Source organism: Pristiophorus japonicus, chromosome 3 (assembly GCF_044704955.1).
Source record: "Pristiophorus japonicus isolate sPriJap1 chromosome 3, sPriJap1.hap1, whole genome shotgun sequence".
Classification (NCBI taxonomy): domain Eukaryota; kingdom Metazoa; phylum Chordata; class Chondrichthyes; family Pristiophoridae; genus Pristiophorus; species Pristiophorus japonicus.
The window spans coordinates 143,594,680-143,614,623 of NC_091979.1; the positions used below are offsets into that span (position 1 = coordinate 143,594,680).

At 43.9% G+C, this 19,944-nt stretch overlaps 1 protein-coding gene across 3 annotated transcripts in view; it reads left to right on the plus strand.

The window, feature by feature from the left end:
• Positions 1-19,944, plus strand: part of LOC139259923 (NGFI-A-binding protein 1-like) — a 133,649-nt gene that overhangs the window by 87,275 nt on the left and 26,430 nt on the right. For all 3 annotated transcript variants that reach the window (XM_070875874.1, XM_070875875.1, XM_070875873.1), the window contains exons 3-5: positions 752-885; positions 994-1,045; positions 11,590-11,709. In XM_070875874.1, coding sequence (XP_070731975.1) covers positions 752-885; positions 994-1,045; positions 11,590-11,709 — 306 coding nt within the window. The remainder of the gene's footprint in view (positions 1-751; positions 886-993; positions 1,046-11,589; positions 11,710-19,944) is intronic.

Genomic DNA, 19,944 nt, shown 5'->3' on the forward strand with positions numbered 1-19,944 from the left:
TGTTGCCCAATAACAAATCTCAATTCCAGCCTCTGAAGAGTACGTTCTACTGCACAACTACTAACATCGTGTATGCTTGTGGAAAGGACTGTGTTAACCATTGTGCCATCTAGCCTTGGAAGGATAACTGAAATTACATTATGGGGGTCTGTTCTCGTAATTTTAGTTTTATGCTATTTGTTGTAATTCAGTGATGGAAAGGATGAGGTTTTTTTTTGTAAACACCATAAAATACTTTTTCTTGCCATTTCTTTTTTCAGCAATTTTCTTACCTCCTTATCTTGAATGGAATTGAAATCTTGCTGGTACATCATCTAGACTAAATTATCTCATCCAAAAGCGTCCTTTGTTTCGAGGATGTGTGAGCATGGAAGCAAAGGGCACCTTTGTGTTGGCTGGTGATTTAACCATAAAGGACATTGTAGTTGATCCCAGTCCTGTTCTCAACCAGGCAACACAAAGGCGCCCTTTCCATCAGGAGTTGATGGATAGCAATCAAGAGAGGACCTTTGGTGATTTCTGCACTCTCCCTTTGCTAACTTAGATTGTAATAAAGAACGTGAATTTATATAACACTTCATGTTTCTCAAACATCTCCGCACTTAACATTCAGTGAATTATTTAGTGCGGCCACTGTTGTTATAGTAGCCCCTTTACTACAGCTGACTCATTACAGATTGGGGATGTAATCTTTGTTAAGTATGAGCCATCAAAGTAGTCCTGCAACTCATAATTTGACATTTGTTTACAGCTAACTGTTAATGAAGCAGCCGCTCAACTCTGTACAAAGGATAATGCATTGCTCACTCGGAGAGATGAGCTATTTACGTTAGCTCGACAAGTCTCCCGAGAAGTAACCTACAAATACACTTATAAAACCTCCAGGTGAGGGCCGCCTTTTTTTTATCTAAAAATTTGTATTAATCTTTTCCTGATATTTAACATTTCACATTGTTAGATTATTAAAAGCTGCCTGTCTGTATTTAACTGCAGGTCTAGATGTGCAGAACAGGATGAATCGTCTCCCAAACGAATAAAAACGGAGGTAATGTGTGGTTTATTATTTTACGTGCATGTTTCCCATTCCGAAGTGCCCCTTCTATTAAGTATTTGAAGGTGTGAATGATTTGTGTAGATTCTAACCGTAACTAGATGACGCATTAAAATAGTGTTAGGAAGTTTCAAACTTTCATTTAATATGCACACTGGTTTCTGAGAAATACATTGGAGCAAATGTGCTGAAGCATAGAGCTAGTAAAGGAAAAAAGAAATGCAACAAAGCCAACAAATATGTTGCCAGTGTACAAAATGGGCCTTGCATAGGGTGGAACTTGCTCTTATGCATATTGAATGAGTGAAAGATTCCATTCTTCGAAATCATGATCCCTTTACCAATTAAATAAACTGTGATTGTGTTTTCAGAGTGCAAATGTGCAGAATGTGGACTTCTGTGCACATTGATTCATACTGTTGGGGCTCACACAAAGAACATGGGTGCGGTACAAATTGATAAAATCAGAAATCCTACAGAGTACAATAACTGGGGCAAAGGTTATATATGCAGTTAAAATGACACAGCCTACAATGTATTTAAAAAAAACACTTTTTAAATAGTTTCAGATGTAATTACCAAAGGCTGTGGTTATTTAAGTGAACAGAATCCATGAGGATGTGTTAGTATTTTAAATGGCAGTTGTCAATATCATGTGCAAGTGTTTACACACATTGACAAGTGTTATGTTCTGGCAACTAAATGTTGAACTGTGCAGTGATAATACCACAACTATGTGGACATCCTCAATCCAGTTTTTTGGTGTTCACTATGATGTGTGGTGCCCCAAAAAAAGAATAAAGCATTTCTTTCTTCAGCATGAATCAAAACATCCTGGAGCATTAGAGATACCATTTCACCTCCAGATTCAAATGACTTGTTACTACTTTTTGACTGCTACAGATAACAACCTTCATTTATATGGAATTTTTAATGTTTTTAAAAAAAGACCCAAGGCACTTTATAGGTGGAAGGAGATAAGGGAATGGATGTCAAGCCATGAGGGGAGAGATTGGGAGGGGTGACTGAAAGCTTATTCAAAAATGTGAGTTTTGAGAAGTAGAGAGGCAGAGGGGTTTACAGAGGGTGTGCCAGAGCGTAGGGCCAAAGTGACTGAAGGGAGTAGCGGGTTTGAGGGTGTGGGAGAGGATATAGGATTTAAGCAGACTGCAGCAATAAGGTGGCAGGAGGCCATTGAGGGATTTGTAGACAAGGATTTTAAGTTTAATGCATTGGAGGCTAGTGAGCCAATGTAGGTCAGCAAGGAATGGGTATGCGGACAGGATATCTTTTATTCGTTCTCTAAATATATATCTGTATTATCTCGTACCATAGTTTGAGAATGTGATTTTCTAGTTTATCCAATGCAAAATAGTTGTATCATTTTTATTTGGTACTGGAAAGCAATGCCAGAAATTCTTTAAAGTTAGATTGTGTTTCTATACTGTCTTCTATTTAATAGTTCAACTGGATTTTCTTCTAATGTAGGCTGAATACCAAACGTGAATAATCTGTGAATTCTAAGCAATGAAATGTAGGTTTGGAAATAATCAGAAACCAATGGTGGTAACTGTACATCAGAAAGCACAGAAGCAGCCTTCTGATTTCACAAACTCTGAAGATTCTCAGGGTCCAGCAGCCCAGTAGTGGAATGCTCGGAAGTTTCCTTCATAATGTAAAGGTCACCGGTTCAAGTATCTGGACTGACTCTTGTTTGAATCTGCAAATTTCACTTGTAATGTTTCTGGCAGTTCATAGCTGGGATGTGAAAAAGGATGCTTTCCAGAACCATGCACACACTGGGCAGAATTCCATTTCTACTATGAATGTCAGTGTCATGCTAATAGTAAATCTTAGCAGCTAAGCTTTAAATTGCTGTTCTGTTTGATACACTGTGGTAATCCCTGCCGATGTTTACGTATGTTAATGCTGTTTAGAATTGGAACTACTTGGAATATGTCGAGCAGGCCCATTTTACTTTGCTGTTCTTGTGCAGCCTGTTTTACCAGGCGGTGATTGCAACCATTCACCCTGGCCGCACTCCTTGTATTTGTAATCCAAACACACCATCATGGAAAATTCTTCAGTGTCTGGAAATGGCTTTTTTTTTTCCCCATTGGGAAAGTAAAGGAATTGCCACACTACTGGTGTTCATTCATTTAGTTTGCAGACAATGTGAAACAGTTGTCAACAAAGTTAATGAAATACTATAATCCCTCCAAGAAATTTCACTAAAGTCAAAACAAGTTGAACCTTGCTTAGATCGTTGTTGATGTCCTATTTGCATTTTGGGTACCTTATCAAAAGAACAATGATGTGTTGAGGTGGGTTGTGAGAAGCGTGGCTGATGCTTCCAAGACTTACGGGCCGGAATTGACCCCCGCTCCCCCACCCCCACAAAAGATCCATTGCCGCCACTTAGGGGCAGTAAGGACTTTCCGACCGGGGACAGGCAGGTGGTCCGGCCAATCTGAAATTGCCTCCTGGCGCCGTGCCTCGTGATCCCACCCCTTTCCGCCCCGCGAGGGAAATTACCCCGCAGGAGCGGAATCGGCGCTGCTCGGTGCCCCCAACAGCTTTACCCGGCGGGAAGCTGCCAGTGGCTGGGCGGCGCATCCGCCCTTAAAGGGGGAGGGCGCACCGCTGCAGCTGCCATTTTATTTTAATTGGCAGCCCGGCACCCCTCTTTGGGTGCCGGACCGCTGTCCTGGCTGAAGCCTTCCCTGGTGGCCCAGGGATGGGACACTGATGTCATCAGCGTTGCGCCAACGACACCGCCCGCCTTCTACCCCGCTCCTGACGCACTGCTGCCCCAAACACCACCGCAACCAATTAAAACACAAAAAAAGGGCTATTTTCCGCCCCTTGGATTCGGGCGGAGAATATTCATTTAATTTGAATTATCTCTCCAGTTTGCGACGGAGGGGCAAATTTGTTGCCTTATTGCTCTGTTATGACGTGAGGCTCACATGGACTTTGTTGTAAAAAATGTCTGGGTTTGGATGGGTGGAGAGTGTGGGGTTATGATCCTGGCTCTCTAATTCTGTACCCCTGTTTTACAGTTTACTTGTATATGAGAATGATATATAAGAAAACTGGTTAACTTGAGTAGATAATTAGAGGAATTATCTATGCAGAAATTACCTTTGGGAGATTAAATGGATAGTAGAGATGCACAGTGGAGTAAATTGCATATGGACTGCAGTAGGAGTGAATTTGATGGGCTTACTGGCCTTTTCCAAATTCATGTTAGGAGGTATTTCATTATTTTTGTTGGTAAACTGATACGTTCACAATAAAGGATGAAACTGAGTTACTGTGTACAAAGAGCAAGTGTGACCTTAGCTCCTTTAATAAGACTCCAAAGTGCTGATACCTCGTGGGTGGCCTGCTTATATACCGTACTCCCAAGGGATGCTGGGATCCCTTGGGACTCCCAACACATAGGCCCTCTGGTGGTAGTGTAATACAAGTTACAAGTGATTAAATACATAACATCACTCCCCCGTGAAGTCAATAGTATACTTATTTACAAGGTGAGATGATTTGGGGCTTTTCGCTCCCTTGCCGATCATCTCGGTACAAATGCGGGTGTGGGTGAGTTGGTTGGTTCATCACTGGGCTGCTGGGTAGCCGGCCTTGCCGGGCTGCTGGGGATGGTGAGTTCAGCTTCGTGGTCAATCATGATGTCGGTTGCCACGTGTGTGTATTGGAGGGTCGAAGTTGGTGGTGTCTTCTTCGGGTTGTTCGTAGCTGTTGGTGAACCGCAATTTGATTTGGTCCAAATGCTTTCTGCACGTTAGTCCATTAGCCAATTTGACCTGAAACACCCTACTCCCCTCTTTGGCTATGACCGTGCCAGCGAGCCATTTGGGACCATGTCCATAATTGAGTACAAACACAGGATCATTGACCTCCATCACGTGACAAATTTGCGCGATCATGGTACATACTTTGTTGATGCCGCTTGCCCTCGACGTGATCAGGGTGGACAAGAGAGCGCCTTGTTTTGAGCGCCCTTTTCATGAGCAGCTCGGCTGGGGGAACCCGGTGAGTGAGCGGGGTCTGGTGCGGTAGCTGAGCAGCACATGGGATAGTCGGATCTGCAGGGAGCCTTCCGACACACGTTTCAGGCTTTGTTTGATGGTCTGAACTGCCCGTTCTGCCTGGCTGTTGGATGCGGGCTTGAACAGGGCAGATGTGACGTGCTTGATCCCATTGCGGGTCATGAATTCCTTGAATTCAGCACTGGTGAAACACAGCCCATTGTCGCTGACTAAGACATCCGGCAGGCCGTGCGTGGCAAACATGGCTCATAGGCTTTCAATGGTGGCCGTGGATGTGCTTACAGACATTATTGCACATTCAATCCATTTTGAGTAAGTGTCCACGACAACCAAAAACATTTTGCCTAGAAATGCATAGTCCACTTGGATCCTCGACCACGATTTGGAGGGCCACGATCACAAACTTAGTGGTGCTTTTTGGGTGCATTGCTCAGCTGAGAGCAAGTGTTGCACTGGCGCACACATGATTCTAAATCTGAGTCGATGCCGGGTCACCACACGTGGGATCTGGCTAGGGCTTTCATCTATACAATGCCTGGGTGGGTGCTGTGCAGTTCACAAATGAACGTATCTCTGCCTTTCTTGGGCAAGACCACGTGATTGCCCCACAACAGACAGTCCGCCTGCAAGGACATTTCGTCTTTTGCACCTGTGGAACAGCTTAATTGCCTCCTGCATCTCCGCTGGGAAGCTGTTTTTTTTTTAAACCAAGGACTGGTCCAGGTCCTGATCTGGTGGGCTGTAACAGGGGAATTCCTGTTTTCAAATGCATCTATTCCCATGAGCTGGCTGTGCCATTTCCACCCTGGTGGTGGGCAATGGCAGCCGACTGAGAGCATCTGCGCAGTTCTCTGTGCCCGGTCTGTGGCGGATTACATAGTTGTATGCCGACAGCATGAGCGCCCATCGTTGGATGCGGGCAGAGGCATTGGTGTTAATCCCTTTGCTCTGAGAACAGCGATATGAGCAGCTTGTGGCCAGTTTCAAGCTCAAACTTGAGGCCAAATAAGTACTGGTGCATTTTCTTTACCCTGTAAACGCACGCCAGAGCCTCTTTTTCAATCATGCTGTAGACCTTTTCGGTCTTGGACAAACTCCTGGATGCATAAGCGACCGGTTGCAAAATCCCCGATTTGTTAGCATGTTGTAATAAATACACGACCCCATATGGCGATGCATCTAGTGAGAAGGAGGAACTGAAGGAAATCCTTATTGGGCAGGAAATTCTGTTCGGGAAATTGATGGGATTGAAGGCCGATAAATCCCCGGGGCCTGATAGTCTGCATCCCAGAGTACTTAAGCAAGTGGCCCTAGAAATAGTTGATGCATTGGTGATCATTTTTCAATAGTCTATCGACTGTGGATCAGTTCCTATGGACTGGAGGGTAGCTAATGTAACACCACTTTTTTAAAAAAAGGAGGGAGAGAGAAAATGGGAAATTATAGACCGGTTAGCTTGACCTCCGTAGTGGGGAAAATATTGGAATGAATTATTAAAGATGAAATAGCAGCGCATTTGGAAAGCAGTGACAGGATCGGTCCAAGTCAGCATGGATTTATGAAAGGGAAATAATGCCTGACAAATCTTCTGGAATTTTTTGAGGATGTAACTAGCAGAGTGGACAAGGGCGAACCAGTGGATGTGATGTATTTGGACTTGAAAAGGCTTTTGACAAGGTCCCACACAAGAGATTGGTGTGCAAAATTAAAACACATGGTATTGGGGGTAATGTACTGACGTGGATAGAGAACTGGTTGGCAGATAGGAAACGGAGAGTTGGGATAAACGGGTCCTTTTCAGAATGGCAGCCAGTGACTAGTGGAGTGCCGCAGGGCTCAGTGCTGGGACCCCAGCTATTTACAATATACATTAATGATTTAGATGAAGGAATTGAGTGGAATATCTCCAAGTTTGCAGATGACACTAAACTGGGTGGCAGTGTGAGCTGTGAGGAGGATGCTAAGAGGCTGCAGGGTGTGGGAGTGGGCAAATGCAAGGCAGATGCAGTATAATGAGGATAAATGTGAGGTTATCCACTTTGGTGGCAAAAACACGAACACAGATTATTATCTGAATGGTGGCAGATTAGGAAAAGAGGAGATGCAACGAGACCTGGGTGTCATAGTACATCAGTCATTGAAAGTTGGCATGCAAGTACAGCAGGTGGTGAAGAAGGCAAATGGTATGTTGGCCTTCATAGCTAGGGGATTTGCGTATAGGAGCAGGGAGGTCTTACTGCAGTTGTACAGGGCCTTGGTGAGGCCACACCTGGAATATTGTGTTCAGTTTTGGTCTCCTAATCTGAGGAAGGATCTTCTTGCTATTGAGGGAGTGCAGCGAAGGTTCACCAGACTGATTCCTGGGTTGGCAGGACTGACATATGAGGAGAGACTGGATCGACTGGGCCTGTATTCACTGGAGTTTAGAAGAATGAGAGGGGATCTCATGGAAACATATAAAATTCTGACGGGACTGGACAGGCTAGATGCAGGAAGAATGTTCCTGATGTTGGGGAAGTCCAGAACCAGGGAACACAGTCTAAGGATAAGGGGTAAGCCATTTAGGACTGAGATGAGGAGAAACATCTTCACTCAGGGTTGTTAACCTGTGGAATTCTCTACCACAGAAAGTTGTTGATGTCAGTTCATTGGATATATTCAAGAGAGAGTTAGATATGGCCCTTACGGCTAAAGGGATCAAGGGGTATGGAGAGAAAGCGGGAAAGGGGTACTGAGGTGAATGATCAGCTATGATCTTATTGCATGGTGGTGCAGGCTCGAATGGCCTACTCCTGCACCTATTTTCTATGTTTCTATCGCAAGCTAGCACAAATCCTTTACAAGGGTCATACAGGATGAGCAGTTTGTTTGAACACAACAGATTTCTGGCTTTTTTAAAGGCAGCCTCTTGTGAATTCCCCCATACCCAGTCGTCTCCCTTGAGCAGCAGCACATGTAGGGTTCTAGCAGAGAGCTTAACACAGGTAGGAAATCACCGAAATAGTTAAGGAGCCCCAGGAACGACCGCAGCTCCGTCACGTTCTGTGGTCTCGGCGCGTTCTTGATGACCTCCTTCTTGGCGTCGGTGGGTCTGATGCCGTCTGCTACGATTGTTCTTCCCAAGAACTCGACCTCCTGCGCCACAAAAACGCACTTCGAACGTTTCAACCTGAGCCCCACGTGATCCAACCGACTCAGAACCTCTTCCAGATTCTTCAAATGCTCAATGGTGCCCCAACCTGTAACCAGTATGTCGTCCTGGAAAACCACGGTGCGAGGAACCGACTTTAGCAGACTCTCCATGTTCCGTTGGAAGATTACCACGGCCAACCGAATCCCGAGCGGGCATTTGTTATAGATGAACAGATGTTTGTGCGTGTTGATGCAGGTGAGGCCTTTCGAAGACTCCTCCAGCTGCTGTGACATGTAGGCCGAGGTCAGGTCCAGCTTGGTGAATGTCTTCCCTCCAGCCAGGGTCGCTAATAGGTCGTCTGTCTTGGGTAGCGGTACTGGTCCTGTAGTGAAAAACGATTAATCATTACTTTATAGTCCCCACAAATTCTGACCGTGCCGTCCTCTAAGTACCGGGACAAACTGACTAACCCACTCGTTGAATTCCACCGGTGTGATGATGCCTTCTCGCTGCAGCCTATCCAGCTCAATTTCCACTTTCTCCCGCATCATATATGGCACCGCCCATGCCTTGTGTTGGATGGGTCGTGTACCGGAAACCAAATGGATCTGCACTTTCGCCCCCGAGAAGCTTCCAATGCCTGGCTCGAACAATGATGGAAACCTGCTCAGAACCTGGGCACATGAGGCATCGTCGACGGATGAAAGCGCTCGAATGTCGTCCCAGTTCCAGCGGATTTTTCCCAGCCAGCTTCTGCCAAACAATGTGGGGCCATCCCCTGGCACAATCCACAACGGAAGTTTGTGTGCTGCTCTGTCATAGGAGACTTTGACTTCTGCACTGCCAATTACAGGGATTAGTTACTTGGTGTAATTCCTTAGATTGGTGTGAATGGGGCTGAGTTTGGGCCTGTGCGCCTTTTTGCCCCATAGCCTGTCGAAAGCCTTTTTACTCATTATGGACTGACGCGCACCCGTGTCCAGTTCCATAGAAACTGGAATTCCGTTCAGTTCAACCTCCAACATTATTGGTGGACATTTCATGGTGAATGTGTGTTCCCCATACACTTCTGCCTCTTCTGTACGAGTCTCCAATTCAGCCTGATCCACAGTGGATCGATCTTCCTCTGCAACGTGGCGGTTTGCAGGGTTTGCAGCTCGCCTCCACATTCGCTGGAGGTGTCCCATTGTTCTACAACCGTTGCACGCATAGTGCTTGAAGCGGCACTGATGGGCCCGATGATCACCTCCACAACGCCAACAAGGTGTTAACTGCATCGCATTAACGATTGATGGCGGACTCTGGGTCATCTGAGGTCGAGTAGTAGCAGCCGGTGTGTACGCTCTGCCATGTATATTCCTGCTCGAAAACGACGTTACTTTGTGCACAGTACTGGCCGAAACTTCTTTACTCTGCGAAATCTGTTTGGTGTTGTCGCTGGAGGACATAAATGCCTGGGCTATCGTTATGGCTTTACTTAGATTCAGAGTTTCAACAGTCAACAGTTTGCGAAGGATTGTCTCATGGCCACTGCCCAGTACAAAAAAGTCTAAGCATTTGTTTTAGGAATCCCTCAAATTTGCAATGTCCTGTGTGGCGCCTTAATTCGTAGACCTAGCTCGCCACTTCCTGGCCCTCCGACAGTTGGTACGTGTAGAACCATCAAAACGCTTTCCTTAGGATTAAGATGCTCCCGGACCAGCGTACACAATTCTTCATAGGATTTAGCTGTTGGTTTTGCTGGAGCTAGGAGATTCTTTGAGGCCATAGGGTGTTGTCCCACAGACAGTTGGGAGGATCGCCCTTCTTTTGGCAGCGTTCTCGTCCCCTTCCAGCTCATTGGCCACAAAGTTTTGGTTGAGTCTCTCCACAAAAGCCTCCCAATCGTCCCCTTCTGAGAACTTCTCCAGGATACCAACTATTCTTTGCATTTTCGCGCGGTTGTTCATTACCTCGTCGCCAATCGATACATTCACAATAATGGATGAAACTGACTACTGTGTACAATGAGCAAGTGTGACCTTGGCTCCTTTTTAATGAGGCTTCAGAGTGCAGGTACCTCGTGGGTGGCCTGCTTATATACCATGCTCCCATGGGATGCTGGGATCTCTTGGGACTCCAACAGGTAGGCCCTCTGGTGGTAGTGTAATACAGGTTAAAAGGGTTAAATACATAACAGTAACCTTCCACAAAATTGGCTCAGTGCAAAGTAAATTGTATCCAATGCTTTGTGTCCTCTCCAGAAACATTCTCCGAGATGATCGTGAAGTACTCCAGGCATCTATTTGAGATGGTCATAGCAGGAATTGAACTACATTAAGGGAGAGGACTTGTGAATATGACATTCTACAGTGCATAGGAATGATATCTAGCTTTGTGTAACTTTATAGCCAAGCTGCATCTTATGGAGCCTCTTCAACACATGTAAAATCCCATGTGGACTTTCTCCTGTACTTTGTGGGACTGATTCTGAAAAGGATCTCTGCAGAGATTTAATGCAATTTTCGGTTGCGGTACAGAATAGAATAACATATTGGCCCAGATTTTGCAGCCAGCAGGGAAGGAATGGCGCTTGCTGTTCATTAGTTTAGAGGTGCCCACAGACATTTTGTGGGCTTTTGAGCAGCAACTTAGTTACTCGTGATTTTTTTCAGCGCAGCATCCTCTACAGAGGATATGTGGCATGTGAGAGAGCAGGAAAAGCAACAGAATGCCTTCTCTTTAACCAATCAGATTGAAGAATCCTCACCTGAAACAGCAGAATCTAAAGCAGAAAGTATAAATTAGAATAATTAAGCCAATATAAAATCATGTACAGAAGCTATTATAAAGAGAGAGAGATAAGGGACAGAAAGGAAAAGTAAAAACACAATTTTAGTTGGGTTTCTTTAATCTCTAATAATAATTCTCAAGGAATGAGACTCCACATTTGCAAAATTATATTTTTCGGGCCAGAGTGGTGTTTGGCACTAATTATCACACCATTAAAAATTCACTTGCATCTGAATGCATCAGTCTTAATTTTTTTTCTGGCAGTTTCGTGGGTAAGTACTGCAACGTCACGCCCTTTCAGTATTTTAATGCCGAATCTATCGGCGAGATACTGGTGTAGCAAAGCTTGTAGAGGAGCTGGGCAAATTGGATGGCAACTTTCAGATTTCCACGTTTCACTGAGAATGTGTGAACACTGGATGTTGCTGTCCTATTTATTCCATGATAACCGTGAGTGCTGAGAGCCTCACAATTATTCCTTTTGCAAAATGCAGGCCATTGCCTTTATAGTTGTTCATATGAAAAGCCTTTTATAATAGCGTTTAACTGGTGTTGCATTTTTGCAGGATGGTTCGGTTCATATTCAAGAATCGCTACAGATTTTGCAACAGAGACAGGAGATGTTAAAAGAGCAAATGGCTCTAGCCAAGATGAAAGGTGATGATGCCATGGTTCATAATATTCAGGTACAAAATTGGAAAGTTTTAAAATGGCATACTATTTTATAAATATTTGGTAAATTCTTGTATTCATTGTGGACCTTTTTAAACAATAAAATGAGTGGATAGATTGATTAATGTTGAAGTTTCTAGACTGCCTTCCATATAAAACACTGGTGGCTAAGAGCTTTCTTTTGTATTCCTAAATGTCATGAACAGTCATTTGGAGCATGAAAGTGATTACAAAGCCTTCTAGTTTGATTTGCTTGTTAAGCCCTGATATAGTTTGACACCATTTGCACTGCCTCTGCAGGGCAGTGGGTGAGGGTGACCTTAATGGTATAAACCACAATTTTTGGTTTCAGTTCTTTTTATTTGAAACTCTACGCCACTTGTTTACCTCATCATGACGACATATCTTTCTGCAAACACTGTACATCCCATCAAGGGGCGAGCAGTAAGCAAGTACTGTAGAACTGTTCCCATGGTATGAGGTGCAGTTGCAGTGCCGGGCATCTTACTTTTGCTGCTGCTGAAAGTCACTGACTAACGGTTGGGAATCTACAAAGAATGAACTATTAACTAGCATGGGCCATATAACCTGAGTAGTGCAGGCAATTATGTTGCTTAGTTTCAGATGTGAACATATACAATGCATGAGGTTTAATTTTTTTTAAAGAATGGCTCGGTTACCATTTAACAATGGGCTGCATTCTAAATCGGGCTCTCTTCTAATACTTCAATGTCATGTTCATGGCAAAAAGTTAGCTTCCCTAAGCAGATCCTTGGCGCTTTAGAATTTGAAATTCCAATATTGTGCATGGTGTGAACAGGATATAATTCCACAGGGCTAACCTGGTTCACTTTCAAGTGCGCTGTCTACAGATAAATCAAAAAATATTTTTTTCTCCAGTAGTGAATCATATGGCAGAGATGGAAAAATTCCTACTTTGTTCACTCTCCAGCTACACTTTGGCCAAGAGTAAATCTTTCACTCTCTCAAAATACATTGAATATTGGTTGGTTCAGAGAAACACTTCATTTTGAGGCAAAGCCAGCTTATATGGTTCAGTATAATATTACCATTGTTCAACAGTGGTGATATTGAGGCTTTAGTTTACAGCCAGAGCTCTCCTCCATGTTGAGGATGCTTTGCAGAAAAAAGGGAAAACCGAGATACCGTGATATGGAGTAAGAATAATGGGTGTGAGCAAAAATGGAGGAAGAGAAGTCAGACAGAGAACTAGTTAGTGAATGTGATATATTCACAGAGCACAGCACACACAGCTTCCTAACATGGCAGGCAGCTCTCTCGGAAGTCTCCGGAAATCTGCCTAGTTCTGTTTATTATTAACCCAGCACTTGCAGTACACAATACATCCACATCCACAGTGTGGAGCTACAAACATTACAAGCTTGCAGACATTACACTGACGCTAGCTGAGTGGTGACTGGGACACATATACTGATGCTCTGAAATATTTGAGCAGTAGTGCTCAAGACCTGTTAATGACTAGCTGCAGTAAACCCACATATACGTAACAGCAAATTTTCAATGTCTCCCTGTGGATATGAGTTTTATTTCCACAGATGGTGCCAGTTGTAGCATTTAAGCAGTGAAGTCGAGAGTTAATTTAGTCTGCCTCCTGAATGGGAGGGGAAAAAAACTTACAAAAAAATATTAACTGCCCCATGATTCACACTTGCCATGTTAAAGATTTCCAGAAATGTTCTATTTTGTGAACATTTTAAATGGAAAAAGTGAAGAATACTGTTCATCAGATAACCTTGCTAATCAATTGCAGATATGCCTTCCCATGTGGAACTGATAAAATACCAAAGGAAAATGGATTCTGTGGGGAATAAATGCGTTTTCAAAAAGATTTGAATTCTGACTGACTTCAAATTAACTAAATCTTGAGATAAATATATAGTCTGTCTTTTTTATGTGCTTATACCAAATCTGATGCCTAATCCAGGCCCAGTTTATGTTCTTGGGTGCCTGATTGAGTGGTGGTGTCTATTTATTATTTTTAGTTGCTGTCCAGTTGCACTGTCCACATGCTTACATGAACTGTGGCTTCACACCAGTATTTCTATAATGTAAGGGGGGTATGCCCTTTAACTGTGCATTATGTAGAGTTCTGCTAAATGGGGTAAATATATCCCAGAGGTCAATATCAATTCTTGATCCGACTTAATTGTTTTCTTCCATCCAGCACAAAGGAACAAAAGTTTAGATCTGATTGCACACTCACAAGTGGGTTCATTACATTGAGAAAGTGAGAGATTGATGTGGCAATAAATCTAAGGCAGTTCATGCGATACTGCTTCCAAATGTAGCCCAATATAAAGCCTAGCTGCAAGATGGGGATCCAGAATGGGGGTGCTGTTACACTGGACTCAATTTGACAAGCTTTTATATGCACAATATGTTGTGATTGCAATTAGCTGGCCGCAAGAGTGAGGTGCATCCAAAAACACCACGGCTGTAAATTCGCAGCCCCGACAAGTGCGTAGGGGCCCCGCAAGTTCCGGGTTTAGGCATACCAACCGCATGCGTCAAGCCCAGAACTTACAATCTGTCAAGAATCCTCAAGGGCCTCTGTGGGCGAAGAGTTGGGCTCTTTGCCCTACTTCTGCCCAGCGAATGCCCTTGAAATTCTTACGACTGATGATGTAAGACTTTTAAAGGACAGAAAAATATTTTTTTTTCAATAATTTAAACATTTAAAATCCTATTAAATAAGGTAAGTTAATTTTTTAGACCCTTTAAAATATGTAAATTTATTTTTTGAAAAATTACAATTTTTTAAATAATTAAATTCCATTTAATTTTAAATGTGCTATTTTTTTTTTATATTTATATATTTTTTTTTATATATATATATATATATAAATTTGAAGTGTTTGTGTGTTTTTTGGGATATTCCCATTCCATAAGTATGAATGGGAATACCCTACTTGGATTGGTTGGGCCGGCCCATGTAATCCCAGTGACGCTTACGAAGCACCCAAGTTCATGGAATACGTGGGTCTCCACACAGGACTTCGCGTAGAGGCCCGGGACCAGAAGTCTCCAAACCTCCCGGACCACCAGGTAGATTCGTAGAAATCTTTCAGGTCGGAGGCATCCGACTGTGGGAAGTCTCCGACCACAATTTCTGGGCAAATCTCATTCAGGCACGTGCAGTGAAGCTGCTAAGTTTCTGAAGAAGTCAGAGCAGGACTAATTCAATGGGTTGCATATTTGTTGAGAAGTAGATATGATATGGTGGTTTCAGTAAACATTGCAATTCCAGGATACTGCTTTCTGCTGTTGCGCTTTATACTGGTGCTTGTTTAGTTTGGATTAGTGTATCGGCCCCTTGTGTTTACAGTGCTCAAACTGGCTCTTATTCTGGTATACTAGAGCTGCTTCAATTCTTTGCTAAATCCAGCTCTCTTATCTCAGCAGTGTAAATGTGGGTAGTTGATGCACCCTCCCACAATCTGGACTGAATAAGTGGTAGTGTTAAAGTGCTACTCCACCAATATTATTGAAAGGCAGCCAAGCCCAATCATAGAGGTTTGGTGATTTATAGAATGCCATCAAACAAAACTAGTTTTGTGAAACACTGACACAAATCTGAAATATGCAGACACTGGATTCACAGCACCTTCCAACAGAGTACGCTGTGTATGCATTCAAGCATTTTGTTTCCGTAACCACATTTAAAAAAAAAAAAAAAATGGAATCCTGGAATATGATCCCCAGAATACTAATAAAATTCTGGAATCCCATGTAATTTTTTTCTTTAAAAAATGATTTCCTTCAGTTACCATAAACCAATGGCCCTGCTGATGACCTTTTGTGACCATTCCCAGGAACAAACTTTGCTCTTTCTTGGCTATATCAATTTGAACATCACCCCATGCATGAATATCACAGAAAACCCTGCCCATGGTTTCCTCCTCCAAATGTGGATGAGATTGGCAAGCCATGCCCTCCAGGGAAGCTTTAGCTGTTTCCACATTTTGCATCGTGTAGTTTTTAGATAGTTGCACACATGTATTTTATGGATGTATTTTGTTTGAACCAAACAATTTTAGAAGGATGAGCTGTTCAGACTTGGAAAAGTCCATTTTTTTTATATATTAAAAAAAAAGAAAATTAAAACTACAAATTGTTTCTGCTAAATGCAGTTACATTGATACGTTTCCATGTTATTTCTATTTCTTACAATATCACCAGCTATTTCAACCAAAATTTGTTGCTGCTGTTAAAGAATGTAAAAAGATTTTTAAAAAGCTTGCCTGTTGATTTAATCCTGAAAAGATTTCTCATCCCTCATAGTTGTATCACAATATATTTTTGACCCCTCCCCACCCACAGACACATGCACAATTTTATAAATATTGGGGTCGGAGGCTTCCCGCGGGCGAATGCCTCCGTATTGCAAGAAAAGTACACACCTACCCGGTGCCTTCAGACTCCTGCGCTCCTGGGCCTGAAGGCATATGACTGCCTAAAGACCCACGTATCCCAAGGGCGCATGCGGTTCACAAGGGTCCCTGGATTACGTGGACCAGGCCAACCCATCACAAAGGGGGATTCCCATTATGCTTATGGGGATTCCGTTTACGTACAGAATTCCCATAAGAATAATAGGAATCTCCTATTTTTAAAAAAAAACACCATCACAGCACTGAAATAAAAATAAATCACATGGTCAAAATTAATGAAAATACAAGTACAATTTAATTCAACATTTAAAACACACATTTTATTTTTTGAAAAATAAATGTAAACATTTTTCAAGCGGCCAAAAATATCTTAATCTAATTTTAAAGGATTGAGTATGGTTAACTCATTTAAAATATATATTTATTTAAATCCTTATGCTGGTTAAAAAAAAGACCTCATGCCTGCTTTTATCAGACGCAAGGGTTTCGTGAGCATTCGCTGGGCAGTAATTGGGCATTAGTCCAACTCTGCGCCAGCGAATGTCCATTTCCTGTAGATTCGTATGATTGTCAAGCTGAAACTTGACACATCACTTTACCGATGCGGCGCACTTGAGACGTGTGTGTAAGCAATCGTCGGCCCCGGAAAATCCGGGCAATTACTTATTTCTTCATGGCCATGTTGTGGAACCCAATATCTGACTGAAATGGCTTTTTTTGCTGCATCAACAGGGGATGCACAAGTAGTTGGTCACTTGCTCCACTTTATCACCACACTTCCTGTGCGGAAGACCTGGCTTCTGCCTATAATTTCCCACAATAACATGGCTGAAGTTGGTAATTACATTTTCAAAAAATGTAATTACAGTGAAAATATGCATCGTGTCTGCCCCTTGCTGTTTAGGTTTGTCACTGGCTAATCAGGCAACACAAATCTGGGCTGTGGATTTTCTGTGGTGTATTGATGTTCGGCTGACAAGAGATGCAAACTTTTCTCCACTCCAATTCAAACTTCTTGTTTTATGTATGGCACATATCTAGCTGCCTTGACAAATTAAATGTAATTGTGGAAGATGTTTCTGTACTAAGCAGATCTGAGGTTTTCTCTGGTACTCTGTGACACTAGCCACCCTGATTAGTTATTATGGGCTCCAATCTCCCCAGGAGTTGCCTCTTTTTTTTTGGAGTAACTTAAAAATTGCAAATTTCCCCATTTAACTTGCTCCAATGTAAGTCAGTTAGTTAGGTTTTTTCTAGTTTAGTTTGTTCTCTCCAAAAGAGGGCATGACAAGCCACTTATGCCTCTTCTGGCCGTAGAAGCAAATTTGGCCAGCTGAAAGTTACTCAAAACTAACTTAGGCCAGTGTAAGTGGTCACTTTTGTAGGCACAGAAAAACCTTTAAGAAATGAGTGCAGGTAACCAGAGCGGGAGGGGTGGAGGGTGGGAGGGAGAGAAATGAGTTATAGGATTCTAAAGCACTAAAGATCTTCAGCACAACAGCTGCACAACATCATCAAAAATAAATGTAAGATAAATCAGCTACTTAAAAATAGAGCAGTCCTACCTCGCCGACTGCAGAACGCACCGGCTAACCCTCCTGCCAGGGCTAGGGGCAGCAGGCACGCATGACTGTAGGGGTGAGGGATTTTTACTTTGTACAGTTGTCCCTAAATGTTGCGTGGTCCTAAAGGAATATGATTCAGTTTTAATGCAAAATATCTTTTTTTGGATATTTTACAGTGCACTTCAACAGCAGCAAAGAAAGGTTGCACCCATCCCTCACCCATATCTCGGGGAAAGTGCACTTCCTCATAGGGTCGGTGATGAGGGGGGGGGGGCGGGGTGGGGGGCCAGCTTGGGTCTGACCGGTGGCTGGTGCGTGGATTGAAGTGGGAGTGGCATTTGAGTATCCGGCCTTTGTGGCCTTATTGCAGAAGCTAGCTCCCTCATGGCATCTGCCATCGTTTGCACACCCTCTGAAATGTCCGCCCTCACTTTCCATCTCAGTGCTGAGATTTCACCCAACAGTGTAGCTACCTCATCACGCACCCCACTGACGGCCGCCATGAGTGATCTTGTGAGGGCATTGGTCTCCTCACCCAATGACACAACCTGATGAACCTCTGCTGAGGGCTGCATCTCAGGCGAGACTGGTCGGCTTCTCCTTCCCCTCGCCGTGGGTCTGCCTAGTGGCACCCCTCCAGTGTGAGGCGCAGGCTGGGATGGTGGGGCACTGGGTGTTCCAACATGCATTTCACAGCCGCCAGTGGGACCTGCGACCTCGGCAGGTGAGAACCCTTGGAATGTCGCCGAGGAGCTCAAGGAGGTTTCTGGCAGTGTGATGCCCTGTACTATGGACTGACCCATATCGCGGTCAGCATTCTCCCGTGAACACATTTCCATGGACCCCTCCTCCCCCCACTCGCCTTGGTCTGGAGCGCATGCATCTGGATCTTCTGGTGGATCTTCAGGATGCTGAGGAGTGTCGTGGTCTTCTGCAAAATACAACAGAACAGTCAAATGCTTAGCAGCACAGGAGGGGACAGGATGGGTGGCATGAGTAGTCTGATGCATAGCAGGCCAGTCAGCAAGTTGATTTGAAGGGCGACACTGCATTTTAATGACTCGCCCTCACCCTCTCATTTGAGTCCAGCTTGTGCAGAGCTGATTCTTTTCCTGCCGGTGTGACTCAGCAAGACAGCCGCGTTCCAGGGGTGACAGTTGGTGCAGATTTGGCAGACCACCTCCTGTTCTAAGTCTTTCCCTTTTGTGGGCCAATTTCTTTTGCAAAGATGAAAATATTAATTTTCACACATGGTGTGCTTCTGATGGGTGGGACACATACAGATGGTCACGTTTTCAATTGCAATTCAATTTAAAGATGAAGACATTACTTACACTCACTACTTAACCAACGTCCTGCCATTTCTTCTTGCACTGGTTTCCAGATCTTTCGGTGTTGACCCCTGTGGCGTATTCTGCTGCAACTAGGTTCCATCTTCTTCTCATTTCCTTGGGTGAAACTTTTGACGGACTTGCTGATATCCAGTTCCAGCCATTTCTCCTCAATGACAGTCACTAGTTTCTCCACTTCCTCATGGAGGAAATTCTTTGGTGCAAGAGCGTGCAAGACGAACATTCGTGTATTGGACTCGCACTCAAGTAATGTTCAAAAATCACACTTCACCTTTCTTCCACCTATCCAGAACTCCTTTCCACTCCCTCAGCCACACAAAAATCAATATTTAAACCTTATCTTTATATATGGTCCATTACCAATGATACGGAGGACGCTCTTCTTTTAATTGGCCGATTGCCTAGTTTCCTGCTGCACTGCGCAGCTGAAACGCCCATTGCGCATGCGTGCACGCTCAAACGGACATGTGTCCTCCTGCCGACACTCCAAGACGCTGGGCCCAAGCCCTGCCCCCTTACCTCAGCGCGGCTGAAGCTCCGCCCCTCCGCAGGCTCTGCAGCGCCGTGTCGATGGATCTGGACGATGAGGGAGCGGCCAAAGTGGAAGGTACATTTTTGGTGCTTTTCTTGGCTCAGAAAGTTGGCGTGCCACCCCTAATTGCGCCGCTCTAGGCGGCTTGAGAAATTTGGGCCCCATCAGAGGAGGGTAGCTAATGTAACACCACTTTTTAAAAAAGGAGAGAGCGAGAAAGCGGGTAATTATAGACCGGTTAGCCTGACATCAGTAGTGGGGAAAATGTTGGAATCAATCATTAAGGATGAAATAGCAGCGCATTTGGAAAGCAGTGACAGGATCGGACCAAGTCAGCATGGATTTATGAAAGGGAAATCATGCTTGA